At 40.9% G+C, this 13,560-nt stretch overlaps 1 protein-coding gene across 10 annotated transcripts in view; it reads left to right on the forward strand.

The window, feature by feature from the left end:
- The window catches only part of LOC138948919 (E3 ubiquitin-protein ligase UBR4-like), a 224,267-nt gene that overhangs the window by 39,634 nt on the left and 171,073 nt on the right, over positions 1-13,560 (forward strand). For all 10 annotated transcript variants that reach the window (XM_070320552.1, XM_070320561.1, XM_070320554.1 and 7 more), the window contains exons 24-29: positions 1,053-1,141; positions 1,601-1,820; positions 2,166-2,247; positions 2,871-2,949; positions 3,467-3,557; positions 3,958-4,079. In XM_070320552.1, coding sequence (XP_070176653.1) covers positions 1,053-1,141; positions 1,601-1,820; positions 2,166-2,247; positions 2,871-2,949; positions 3,467-3,557; positions 3,958-4,079 — 683 coding nt within the window. The remainder of the gene's footprint in view (positions 1-1,052; positions 1,142-1,600; positions 1,821-2,165; positions 2,248-2,870; positions 2,950-3,466; positions 3,558-3,957; positions 4,080-13,560) is intronic.

Genomic DNA, 13,560 nt, shown 5'->3' on the forward strand with positions numbered 1-13,560 from the left:
TAAGCAAGACTTGTTGTTTTGTTAGTGTTCTTTTGTTACATGTTTCATAAACGTTTGTGTACAAAAAATACATTTTCTTCGCGTTTTGTGTATTTTCTCTAAACTACTTTTTTGTCACTTCAAAAGCCTAAGGCTTTTTTTCTTATGAACTTGCGTTGTTGAAACTTTGCATACATCTTGAGTGTGTTATTTTGCAGAAACTGATAGAGTGATTTCTTGAAAAAAATATTTATTGAGAAGTTATACCGTTTTGGGGGGCGTTTTTTCATGAAACTCAACATCACTCACTTTCATCACTAATATTTTTTAAATGACTTGAGATATCAAAAAACGACTCTATCAGTTTCTCGGCATTGTGCTAAAGTATAAATAACAAGCATCAAAACAAAATTTCATGCAGTTTTAAAAAAGCCTTAGGGTTTTAAAAAGGGGCAGTTTGGTGGCCATCTTGGACTGCTACCATGGCAACCGATGGTCCAAAATTTAATTTTTTTTCATTTTCTCAGGAGATGGACTGAGTACTTAAATTCTGAAACATTTGTTGACCCAAGAGTTAAGAAACAAAAAAAATCACTTTTAACACCAGTGCCTCCCCTTAATAATGCATCCCCTTTACTCTGGCAAGCTGGCGTTGCTGTGTGTGGTTGGGTGGTTGTGGGTAGTGTGTGGGTGTGTGTGTGTGTGTGTGTGTGTGTGTGTGTGTGTGTGTGTGTGTGTGTGTGTGTGTGTGTGTGTGTGTGTGTGTGTGTGAGTGTGTGTGAGTGTGTGTGTGTGTGTGTGTAGACTGGCGTTGTGTATGTATGTGCATGTGTGTGGTATTCCTGCATGTAAGTGTACTTTGGCAGAAGTCTGTAATTTCGATTGAACTACAGAAAGCTGGCTTTAGTGAATGAAGATTGAGGCGGTTGGTAATTTCTGGGCGAGCGTGTTGTGTTTGCATCGGATATTGATGGTGCATGGTACAATGAAGTATTGGAGTTCCAGATGAGTATAGCTACATGTCACTAGTTTCTCTTCCAAAGTTTTATGATTTTATGGTGTTTTTCGCTCAGGGTGAGGACCCCAGGAGAAATCTGGATCTTGCCATGGATCTCATGCCAGCCATCTACAGTCTGATTGAGGCCTACAGCGTCTTTGTCAAGTAAGCACATTGCCTCTTTGCACAGTTGTTGTATGCTTCTACAGCTACACTAAAATATGGAGAGTAATCAATGAAGGTTTGAACATTGTGTAGTAGACAATCCACGGACCTGGGATCCTGATGTCAGTGTGGTATGCATGTCAGGGTTTGTCGAAAAGAGTAGAACTTGTTATCACACCGATGGTTTCTCATGGTTGAGATAACAAAATTACCTTGACCAATTCACAGAATCAGAGCAAAAAGCATTTTGCATGTGCCTGTTTGTGCATGTGTTTTCATAATATGTGCAAGCCCATTAGCTTTATATTTGCACAAGCACACATATACACAAATGCGCAAGAGCAAGCACACACACACACCACAACACAACACAACACAACAAACACACATCCCACCCCCTGCACATGCACACACAAACCACACAAGAGAACTCATCCTCCACCTATCCTTCCCCCCCAGGTCTTGTGTACTCCTGGAGGTGTCAGAAAACGGAGACAAAACCATGACGCCCCAGAGGCTGCGGGCCTACAGCCATGTGCTCAGTTTCGGCTCCACGTGCAGCAGCAAGATGGCGGGCTTCGGGGCCGTGATGATGTCACTGCTTCCCAGCCCCATCAAGAACGCTGTCGACAAATGGAGCAGCAGTTCTGTCAATGAGTTCCCTCCCATGTATGCCTGGGTAAGTTGTTAATGTCAGCTACTTTGATAGCCAGTTTTCAACAAATAGTTTCTTGGTGTGAATTAATCCAGGCTGCCTCAGAAGCTGGTTTGTCTGTCAAGAAGAAAAGGCCATTTCAACTCCAGTTTTCATTTATACTCAGTGATACATGTAACACAGATGTGAATGCATTGAACCTGTACTGTTACGACATTTTCATGGCAGCAGGTCGCATTTGACCTCACACAAAATGGTGACAGTTGAAAGATGTGTCACAGGCACTGCCAATAGACTCCTTCTCCTTTGTCTCATGATCAGAACTGTCTCGGTCTTTTACAGTATTTGCGTTTTATGTCCTGTGTGCAGAGAAACGCTTTTGCCAACGATACCATCCCTTGTGAGAGCTACATGGACGCCATACACAGCGCTCACATGATCACTCTCTCTGGTAAGACATAGCAGTGGTCAATTTTCTGTCTAGACTGGAAAATTCTCCTTGGAGCCATGAAAGGGGTTATGCATGAGGGGGAAAAAAGAAATTGGGGGCATAGAAAACATTTTCTTATTACATTCTATATGTGTTCTGACTGCCAAGAGAGGCCATTGACTAAATTTTGATTCCAGACGAGGTACTTAGTCACTCTGGGCACCCAACTAGATTTTGAGCTACTAGCTTTTCACCAGCCTGCAGTCCTTTTGATATGGGTGTGTGACTGTGCCTGAAGCTGAAATTTCAGTTAAAAACATTTGCAGTAAGTGTTACTGTTGTATGATAATCATAAACATGTACTTTTTGGTGATGTAGAATAATTATCTGGAAGGATTTTCATATCCCCATGTGTGAACTGGATTGTTCAGGCATGGAAGTATTTGAAAATGTGAACTCTTTTGCCCAGAAGTTTACAAATCACTGTATACATCATTTGGCATACCCCAATGTCAAAATTTGTAAAAAAAAAAAAAAATTGTCTAAAATCAAGCGGGGCATTAAAATTAAGTAGTAATGGCTTCTACTCTTTTGATTGCAACGGTTTTGTGAAAGATTTTAATCGAAACTGTTGTACGTTACAGGCCAGCAGAGTTTCTGCATCAACGCTTCCATTCGTCATGTTTTGGGATCTCTGGTCAACTTTGGCAACAACCTTCTGACGTGAGTAACAATTTACTTACACAGTTCACCCAGTTTATCATTTGAATGAGAAGGACCTGATTTAAAGTGTCTTAAATAATGATTGTGGCAAGTAAAAAATTGAAGTCCAAATGCTGGAGCTAGTGAGAGTTAACCAATACAGTTCTGTCAAAAAAATTTAAAGCGAACAGTCAGTATTTGGTAGTTGCTTTTCATCAGATATCATCAGTAACTGTTTCAGTGTTTGTATGGTCCGTGTTTAATATGCATTAAGTGTATCATTGTATGTTCATTGTGAATTGTTAAATTATCTATTCTGTGGTGGCATTCGCTTTGTGCATTTTCAGTTCATCTCTGTGATGAAATTTTGCATCCTTTGGAAACCTCAAGAATCTGTCCTGTGATGGAGTAGTCTCCTGTTGAAAGAAGAATAAACCTTGCAAGACTCGTTCAGCTTGACAATAATAACTTATGCAGATCTTATTCAAGATGTCTATGTATATCTTTCTGACAAAAAAAGTAAATGGTGACGTTTCAGGTGGTGTCCTGACAGCAGTGTGTGCAAGGCACATGTCAAGGTCATGGTGCCCCTCCTCTTCGACGCCACAACCGAGCACCTGGTGGAATCCGTGAGTTTTAAGCAAGACTTTTTGTCATGTTCTTTACAGATTGAAAGGCTGTTTCGTAGTAAATCTTGCACCTGCAGTTCAGCAGAGAATGATGTGAAGTTCTTCGATTGTGACTTAGTTTGTTACGATCTAGAGGACATATTATCTCTTAGATTAAACACTTAGATTAATTTAGTCAGTTATTGCCTTGGGAGGTGTGTACAAACAAATACTTAATAGTTTATGAACAATGCCAAGCTGTAAGATAATAGTGGTGATCCTAAGATATGTGCAACGGATCATTTCTTGAGATAAGACAAACTCATTTTATTTTCTGTAATCATGCAGATTTTCAATTAATCTTATTTCAAGTTAGATTAGAACTTCTGTTTACGTTACATCTCAGCTGATTTGTCAACAGGTGTTCTTTGCACTGGAGAAGCTGATTGGTCCCTCCGATGGAGACGATTTCAACAAAGTGATGTACGAGTACGGTGTTTCAGTCTGCCATGACATCATCGTCTCCTACTCTGACGCAGAGAGGTGAGGCTTTGATCTTTCTTGTTGAATAGGTATTTAAAAACTTGATTTTGATGATGTTTTCTTTCTCAGCTAGTCTGCTGGGACTTTATGTTATAGTCTTTAGATGACATTCTTCACATATAAGTCTGTTTAAGGGCAGACCGGGTAGGCAAAATGAGTTATTTTTGGTCTCATACACCTTTTTGGGGTTGTTGCATTTTTCACACCTTTGAACATCCTGGAATGCATTCAATAATCTGCTTTTGTCATTTTAGACATGTATTCATGTAAATAAAACCATTTTCAAACCGATGTTTTGTTGTTTTTGTCTGTGTTTTATCAAAAAAATCGAAAAAATGGTCAACTTTGGATACTCCGTGCTGGTAAATGTGCGCACATGACATGACCCTTCGCTGTTCAAACTGTGTGGAAATTTCCGTTCTTCAAGATGACGTCATCACCGTTGGGGAATTTCCGTTGACATAGGCACAAAGAGAGAGAATCCGTTCCAACCGAAACCCCGGAATTAATATATGCAAATATATGTAGGTCAAAGGCATTTGGCGCAAGCGCAGTAGACAACTTATCAGTCCCCCGGTGTCAACAAATCCATGACTTTTTCACCGATTCAGCAGCATTTTTCAAAGTTTTGAGCTGCGGAGAACAACTCTAACATTGGAAATGTTCGGCATAGTGGCAAGAAATATCAGAGAAAGATGAACCAGCAGCAGCGAACAGTAGAAGGAAGTAACAACACTCCGAAATGAACCAACATGATCGTATTTGAGCAGACGACATTCTAAGATTCTTGACTCGACGAGGTGGGTTTTGCTTCTTTCTCTTTTCGATCTTGTTTGTTTGACAACGTGATTTATTGCACATCGTTATGTTGTTGTTGTTGTAAGAATGTGTTAGGGTTTGCAGGTAAATGATAAACAATTTGTGTCTGAAGTATTTTGCGGGTTTCTTGATCCAATTTACTGACCATGCCGCCGCCGCACACCCCCCCCCCCCCCCTCCCTCCCTCGATCATCTCTGTGATATCGTCTTCACAACCCCTATTTTATTGTTCTTCGCTGGCCAGTCCTTGAGAGCTTACTATGGTGTAACATGTCATCAGTATTCTTTGTCTGGGGTCAAACTGAGAAGCAGCATCTGAGCGATGTACGACTGACACAGTTTCTGTTTCTGGTCATTGACCGTAGGAAAATAAGTACCCTACTAGAGAGCGTTCTCTAATTCTAAAGGATTGGTTTACACCAGCATGGCTGACCAACCTATCATTGACAGCAATATTGTTGTCAAATCTTTTCCATTAACTAAGGAATAAAAAAAATAGATCCAATTTACTTCACCAAAGAAAAAAAAAAGAGTTAAACTAAAGGACTGGGGATGCAACTCATGAATCAAAAGCATAAAGATCACCTGCAAACAGTGCTAGGTTTAGGAAATCTGAAAATGTATACACACACACAGAACACACACACACACACACACAAAACAGACAACAGACAAGAAACAAGCAAATACATAGCAAGTGTGATGAAATAAATTAATTTTAAAAGAAAAATATGAAAAGAAAGAAAGAAAGAAAGAAAATAATTCAGCTAGTTTCAGTATTAGTTCCTGTGTGTATGTGATTGTGTGGTTACTCAAATCCCATAGTAAACTTGACATGTACATTTTGTGATAGGGGCCAATTAATGAATGTCTTTTGTGTGTGTGTGTGTGTTCGTCAACCCGACATAATTATGTGGGTACGAGCCGCTGAGGTGGTTGTAAGAAAACCCGCCTGGTTCAGTGGTTGGGGGCTGATTGGGATTTCTGATTTACCAGCCTCGCCAAAAAGTTGAGGTACACCCCATGTAACATGGTCATTTGCAAAATAAAGTACAAGCACTTGTTGACGTTTATATTGAGTCTTAAAATTTGCAGCTTATTACAAACAAAAACCATGGACAGTTGTATCAAATATTAAATCAGTGTTTGTGTATTTATTAGGTTGGAGCAAGGGGAGAGCCAGTCCTCCTGTGGTGGCAGCGAGGAGAAAGATTGACCTGATGGAAAAGTTTGCTAAACAGGAACTACCCTCTTCCACAGCAGAAACATCAGCTTTGCCATCTTCTGACCAACCATAAGAAGATACAGATACTTTGCCATCTTCTGACCCATCACAAGCAGATATGGATACTGGTACTGTGCAACGTCACTCCGCTGACATGTGTTGGGCTTTTGTCAACATTGATCAGCTCAATCTATTGCTGAAAGGTTTATATCCTGTACTGAATGCTTGTCTGATAGCAGTCTGATTATGAAAGAAGGTGATGCATCAGCCCAAGGATTTGCACAGGCCCTGCATCTGGAGTGCATATGAGTGTCCATTCAAGTCTGCAGTTGTTTACTCTTCTCCCGGTGTTTGCAACGCTTCGGGTGGTAAAGTTGCATTTTAAATAATCCGCGTATGACCAAGTTGGTACATGGAAAGGGACATTCAGCTTTACAGAAATTTGCTGCAGTGTTAGGATTGAGCACAGAAATACTGTAATTAAAATGTTGCAACTTTTGAATGGCTTGATAGTTTTGTTCCATTTGTGTATATATAATTATGTAATGTTGTTGATGTTGAAGCATCATTTCTATGCAATGGAATAAGAAATCAGTGCATCCGTTGGGTTTTTATGAGTCTGACAGTTTGGTTCTGATCAATATTTTCATATCAGCACTAACACAGATAATTGACTTTTTTAATGTTTTCATATAATTTTTTTTTAAATCAAAAAAATCTGATAATTTGATTATCAAATCATTTCCCCTTCATAGTTAAAGTGTTATTCTGGTTAAAAAAAACAACACCCCATTAATTCAAGCTCTACTGTGGTACTAGTTTACCGGGGTACTAGTGAGACTCTTTTACATGCTGTTTTCTCTACATGTAATTTGAGACAAAATGTGGTAATTAAAATGTAACTTTTGAATGGCAAGATGGATTTGTTCCAATTTTGTATATGTTGTTTATGATTTGTGAAGCACCATTTCTGTGCATGGAATAAGAATACAGTGGATTCCTTGTGTTTTTATGAGTCCGACAGTTTCGTTTTGATTCATATCTGCACTAACATAGATGAGTTTTCAAATGATTTTTTAAAAAAAGTCTGGATAATTTGATCGTCAAATCATTTCCCCATCATAGTAAAGTGGTTATTCTTATAAAAACATATCAATTCAGGCTGCACTGTGCTACTAGTTTGAGGTACTGGTTGGAATCTTTCAAATGCTGTTTTCTCTGAATGTAATTTTCAGACAAACATCTGTAATTAAAATGTTGCAACTTTTGAATGGCTTGATGGATTTGTTTCATTTTTGTTTATGTTGTTTATGATTTGTAAAGCGTCAGTTTTGTGTATGGAATAAGAGTTAAGTGCATTGGTTGGGTTTTTATGAGTCTGACAGTTTGGTTCTGATTCATGTTTTCATATCGGTACAAACAAAGATGGCTGTTTTCATATGATGTATATAAAAAAAATCCTGATAATTTGATTGTCAAATCCTTTTCCCTACATAGTAAAGTGGTCATTCTGATAAAAACATATGAATTCAGGGTGCACTGTGCTACTGGTTTTTTTATGTACTGGTTCAAATCTTTAAAATGCTGTTTTCTCTGAATGTAATTTTCAGACAAAACGCTACAATTAAAATGTTGCAACTTTTGAAAGGCTTGATGGATTTGTTCAGTTTTTGTATATGTTGTTTATGAGTTGTACAGCATCAGTTCTGTGTATGGAATAAGAGTTCAGTGCATTGGTTGGGTTTTTATGAGTCTGACAGTTAGGATTTCATGTATTTTTCTTATCAAAACTGAACCGGTAACTGAAAATGCTAAATTAAAATAATATATTGCTTAGAAATGCTTTTCGATACACAGAATTATTAAACACACACATATTGCTGCAAAGAAGAAAAATTGGATCAAAACATGCACTGGTTCACAAACTGCAACATTTTAAAAAAAGCACATTTTATAACGTTTTTCTCACATTTTGGTGAATAAAACCCCCAAAAATTGCTTTTCACTCAAAATTTAAAATGGTTTCCCTTAATTAGGTTATTCTGCTTGCAAAAATCAAACAAGCAGCAAGCTGTTTCCAAAATAAAAAAAAAAAGTGCTTGCCTACCCTGTCCCCCCTTAAATGTCAAAAAGGGAACCACCAGTAAAAAAAAAAGGAAAAAAAGCTGCAACAATTGTTTTGGCAGCTGAACAAAAAGCTGAGCCATGCTTTCATGTTGTTGACCAACATTTGTATAAAAATAAAAATAAAGAAAATACAAAAATCCAGTTGCGTCTTCCAGTGGGATACTTTTCCTTTTCTTGCATTTGTGTACTATTGTATTTCTTTCGAATACATCACCTCAATTTAACTAATAGGAGTTACCTTACTTACGAGTGCTAGACTGAGAAGCGTCCTATGTTACCAGTACTAGACTGTAAACAAGGTCGCTAACTCTAGATTTCCGTCGGTATACCATTTAGGGGAGTAGTCTCCCTTTGTCGGTAGTACCTCTCTGCGCATGTGCCAATGCCCATAATCCCCAGTTTCAATTTCTTGCTACGGGGAGCTAGACGTGTATTTAGACCTTTCCCGTCTAAGAAGACTTCCTTCACAGGAACTACAACATTCACCTTCAATCACGGTTTGGGCTTTCCTTTTTAAGGGCGATTACTACGCCCGTATACATTCAATGATTCATCACGTTGAACAACGTAACGAACCGTGAATGTGCATGCCGATGTGGCATGCAGTCACCTACTTTTGTTGTAATTACGTTTGCTCAAGCCATTGCACGATGTAAAAAGAAGTAAACCGTGTTTTTATTGTGGCACCTTGTTGTGACCCGTTTTGTGGAGCGTTATTATTTTTACGTGAGATTCACGTGCTCCTTGTTCAGTTGTTGTGACCTGGTTTTGGTCGGAGCGTCACAAACTGCGTCGTTTAGTCTTAGAACACCGTGAGATTCACGTGCTATTTTCCGTGTTTTGATTTTGAGGTGAGCCCTGCGAATCTGCGTTGCAAGTTTTAGAATACGTGTGACTCACGTGTTTTTAGCTTTGTGATGTCAGCTAGTTCCTTGATGTTCTTTCTGTTAAATATACCGTTTTAAGTTTTGGGCATGCACGGAGTGCGTGATCGGTTACTGATTGGTTGTAAAATAGTAGTTTCACCCGATTCTGTCTTAGGAATGTTGTTGGTTGGTCAATCCGGTGACCTTTGACTTTTGAATAACTATTCCATGTTAGGTTTTTGTTTCCATAAATACCGCTGCTTGACTCCTGTCTCGTCAGTCGATCTGAGGGTTTTAGGAAGCGTTTGGTTTTGATGTAAACGTATGAAGGTTATTAAGTGAACCAACGGAGTGTTTCTTATGTTTTAACGTCAACGTAATGTTCTTGGAGACAGTTGTTTCTCAAGTGTGAATCGTTTTGTGCCCTTCGTTTGTGAGGCAACACGTTTTGGTACTGCTGGTCAACCCACACAGCGCATAAGGTAATTTTGTTGTTACTTGTTTGTGTTGTGTTTTGGTCGCCATTTTGTAATGACTTTGTGAGTTGTTTATGTATAACGTGAGTTGAAAGTCTGACTTGTTGTAGTGTTTCTTTATTGTGTGTTCAATTGTTCTAGTGTTGTGAACGTACAGCAATGATTTGTAGACGCTAGAAAGTCGCTAATGTTTATAATGATAACTTGTGTTTTCTGTGGTTAACGAAGTTCGAAGTGAAACGTTTTCTCCGACTTTTTCAGCCTTACGTTAAAAGAATTTAGGTAAAAGAAGCTTGCGGTCTGTGGTGATCGTTTGTAAACGGGCTTATTTCTTGTAACGTTATTGAGGGAAAGTGGATGAGTAAATATCTTGTTCGTGACTTTGATTAACGCAGGAACGTTGTCGTTAGACTTTTTTGGTATGACAGTTTGCTTTGTATTCCTGGCCTGATGAGTCAACGTTTTGTATTTTTCTGAAAGTAGCCATTTTGGTTTTAAACGTATGTATGCTAAGTTTCTTGAGTATTCTTAGTGCTTATGGTATTGTTGAACGTACGGAACGTAATTCTTTATTGTTGAACGTACAGAACGTAACTCTTTATTGTTGTTGAAGGACTAACCAACGAGTGTTTGGTAATTGTAACTTTCTTGTCTGTTTGTCTTCGCCTGTCTTGTGATTGTTTATTTTTCTTGTATTTACTTCTCGTGTCTTGTTAATGCTTTTGATACTTTTGCCATGTCTAATAATTTGTTTTCTTTTCTCTTTTTCTTTCTGTCCATAAGTTTTTTACCGCAATACGTAGTATCTCATTACGTAGTACTGTAACTATATATGCATTACTGATACCTTAGTGTCAGATGTAAAATAATAAACCAGTACTTTTGCGCGTTATCGCTTGTAACCTGTGTTTGTCATTTCGTATGAACAATATGTAGTACCAGCCTCGCTCACGAAGGCGCGCACAGTAAAAAACTTAGTTGCTGTCGTCCAGTAAAAAACTTAGCTGCTGACGCCCAGTGAAAGAACGTTAGCTAAAGTAAACAAACTTAGCTGCTGACGCCCAGTAAAGAACTTTTGTTATTGACGCTCAATGAACGTAAACGTAGCTGTTGATAACCAGCAAAAGACTTTATTGTTACCTGTCACTGTGTTAGTGAACCATAGTTTGACATAGATCAACTTGTCGGTTAGAGATCTTCCTACTCCGTATCCGGCGCATCTTTTGTGACTTTTGTGTATTATCCCAAACGACCCTCAGATCGATTCATTTTACTTTATAAACAGATAAACCTTATGTAGGTTTTTAGTGCTTTTGAATAAGCGAACATTGTAATGGAGGAGATTCCAGCAGATAAACCATTGGAAGCTTCAGGTTATGACATTAACGGCGATGAAGATGAACATTCTCAAAGGCCTAGGCGTGACATTAAGCCTACTGAAAAAGGTAGAGAGTACCAGATTGAGATCAAAACTAGAAACTTTGCAAGACAACGAACATTCTTGGAACGAGCAATCGGTGAGGTAGTAACAGAGCTTAACCAAGAAACTCCTAATCAAGAGTCGTTAACCAGTCAGAAACAAATTGTTTTGAGCATGTACAAGGATCTTGGTGACTTAGAGAAAGGTCTTCGTAGTATTGGTAGCGGTGAAACCATTCAGGAAAGTTGGGATGATGTTCAGAGAACAGTTCAGAACATTATGTTTGACATTGATCGAGCTCTTGACAGACAAACGACTAGCGTGCAGGTGGCTAAGGAGCCTACTTCCAGGCATAGCAGTGTTACACCTAGCGTTGGGTCATCCACCCACAAGTCAGCCAGTGTTAAGTCTGCCATTCATAAAGTAGCTAGCATTACGTCAGCCATCCACAAGTCAGCTAGCCACAAGTCAGGTATCAGGAGATCAGGTAGCCAAGTAGCTTCTCGCGCCGAGTCTCTCCGCTCTAAAAGTGTTAGCTCTGAAGACACTAAATTGGCTCTTAAATTAGAGGCTGCATCCCTGGCCATAAAAGTGGAAGGTGACGCAATAAAGGAAGCTCAGTTTAGTGAACTGGATCTCTTACAACAACAATATGCTGAGAGAACAGCAGCTAGGCAGACTGAGGAAGCTGAGAGAAATGCAGCTAGGCAGATTGAAGACGCAGCTAGGCAGGCTAAGGAAGCTGAGAGAACAGCAGCTAGGCAGGCCGAAGAAGCAGCTAGGCAGGCTAAGGAAGCTGAGAGAACAGCAGCTAGGCAGGCTAAGGAAGCTGAGAGAATAGCAGCTAGACAGGCCGAAGACGCAGCTGAAGCAGCTCTTGAAGAGATTAAACAGAAGAAGGCTTTGAGACAAATTCAGTCCACCGAATTAAAAACTAGCTTAAGAGAACAACAAGCTATGTTACAAGTATTGGAACAAGGTGAATCCGTTCAGCAGGATCTCCCTGATCTACCGTCAGTCGATTTGTTGAACACTAGGTTCCACCCTCGTCCTTTCGTTCCCTTGTATAGTCTTATGGCCCCTCCTCCTAACAATGAACATACAGCGATAGGAATAGGGACAGGTGCTGCCGTCATTGCTGACCAAGGAACACACCAGCCAGCCTTGGACGTCACGTCTGTTCCTGTCTGCCAAGCCGCCGTCATTGCTGACCAAAGGACACACCAGCCAGCCATGGACTTCACGTCTGTTCCTGTCTGCCAAGCCGCCAGCACCCGTGACATCTCTACTGTCAACGATGCTGTCACCATCTTCGTCGCAGGAACCACAACGACTGAGCCACGACAGCACGCGTTACCTGTCGTGGACCTCGTCGTTGGAGTCAGCGCCTCTACAAGCGCCGCTACTACCAACAACGCCACCTACGAGGCGTACGGACCTCAACGTAGAGAGGATGTCAACGCCCCCCATCACGCCGGAACGAGCGCTCCTTTCATCCATCGGGAGCCCTCCACACCCAACTACACGACGGCTGCAACTACATCCTCCATGCGGCCTACAGCGCTGCTGACCACACTGCAGCACCCTCTCGGTGCATACACTGGTCAGCCGCCTCTGCACAACGTTGGACACTCAACGACAAGCGTCACAGGCCCTCGCCCGCCTGATCTCGACCACACAGGTTGGTCCTATCACCTACCAGAGACAAGGGAAGGTGATGAGACGCAAGAACGACACACCTACTTCCCAGAAGAACGTCACCAACGCATGGACCACAGACGTTTTCAAGTTACCCCACCCTGTTTCCCCTATGATACCCACCTACATCCCAAACCAGAGCCTTTCGTGCCCACATTCCTGGACCCACATCAGACCACCCCCAAAGTTATTTGGGGAAACGAAAACGCAAGGCCCCCTGCGTACATGAACTTTGACAAGGAATGTCATGCAGATCGTCCATTTGCCTCCTACCCCCCGTCTGCGTACTACCAACGTCCACTTGCTACTCCTGCCAAGCAGGACACTCCTATGGACTCTCTCGCCAAAACCCTATCAGACGCTCTGATGATCAACCGTTTGCCGATGCAGGAGCCGTGCATTTTTGTTGGTGACCCTCTCCAATATCCAATTTGGAGGTCGTCGTTTTCGTTCCTCATCGAGAGACAGAACATAACCAGCAGTGAGAAGTTATTGTATCTGCAACGGTACATCGGAGGTCAAGCAAAGGAGGCCGTGACCGGCTTCTTTCTGCTAAGAGAAGGTGATGCCTACGAGAGAGCCATGGAAGTGCTGGAAAATCGGTTCGGCAACTCATACGTCGTTTCGCAAGCTTTCCGGACCAAGCTGGACGAATGGACCCCAGTCAAAAGCAAGGATCCCAAGGGACTCAGAAGTCTGGCCGATTTCTTGCAGCAATGTTCCGTTGCTGCCCAGGAAGTTGGTGGACTGAGCATCCTGGATGATGCCCAGTACCTACGGAAGATCGTCGGAAAGCTCCCAGACTGGATGAGTCACAGATGGTCTAGAACAGTTGCTCGAACTAAGGTTG

The sequence above is a fragment of the Littorina saxatilis genome, linkage group LG15, assembly GCF_037325665.1.
Source record: "Littorina saxatilis isolate snail1 linkage group LG15, US_GU_Lsax_2.0, whole genome shotgun sequence".
Classification (NCBI taxonomy): domain Eukaryota; kingdom Metazoa; phylum Mollusca; class Gastropoda; order Littorinimorpha; family Littorinidae; genus Littorina; species Littorina saxatilis.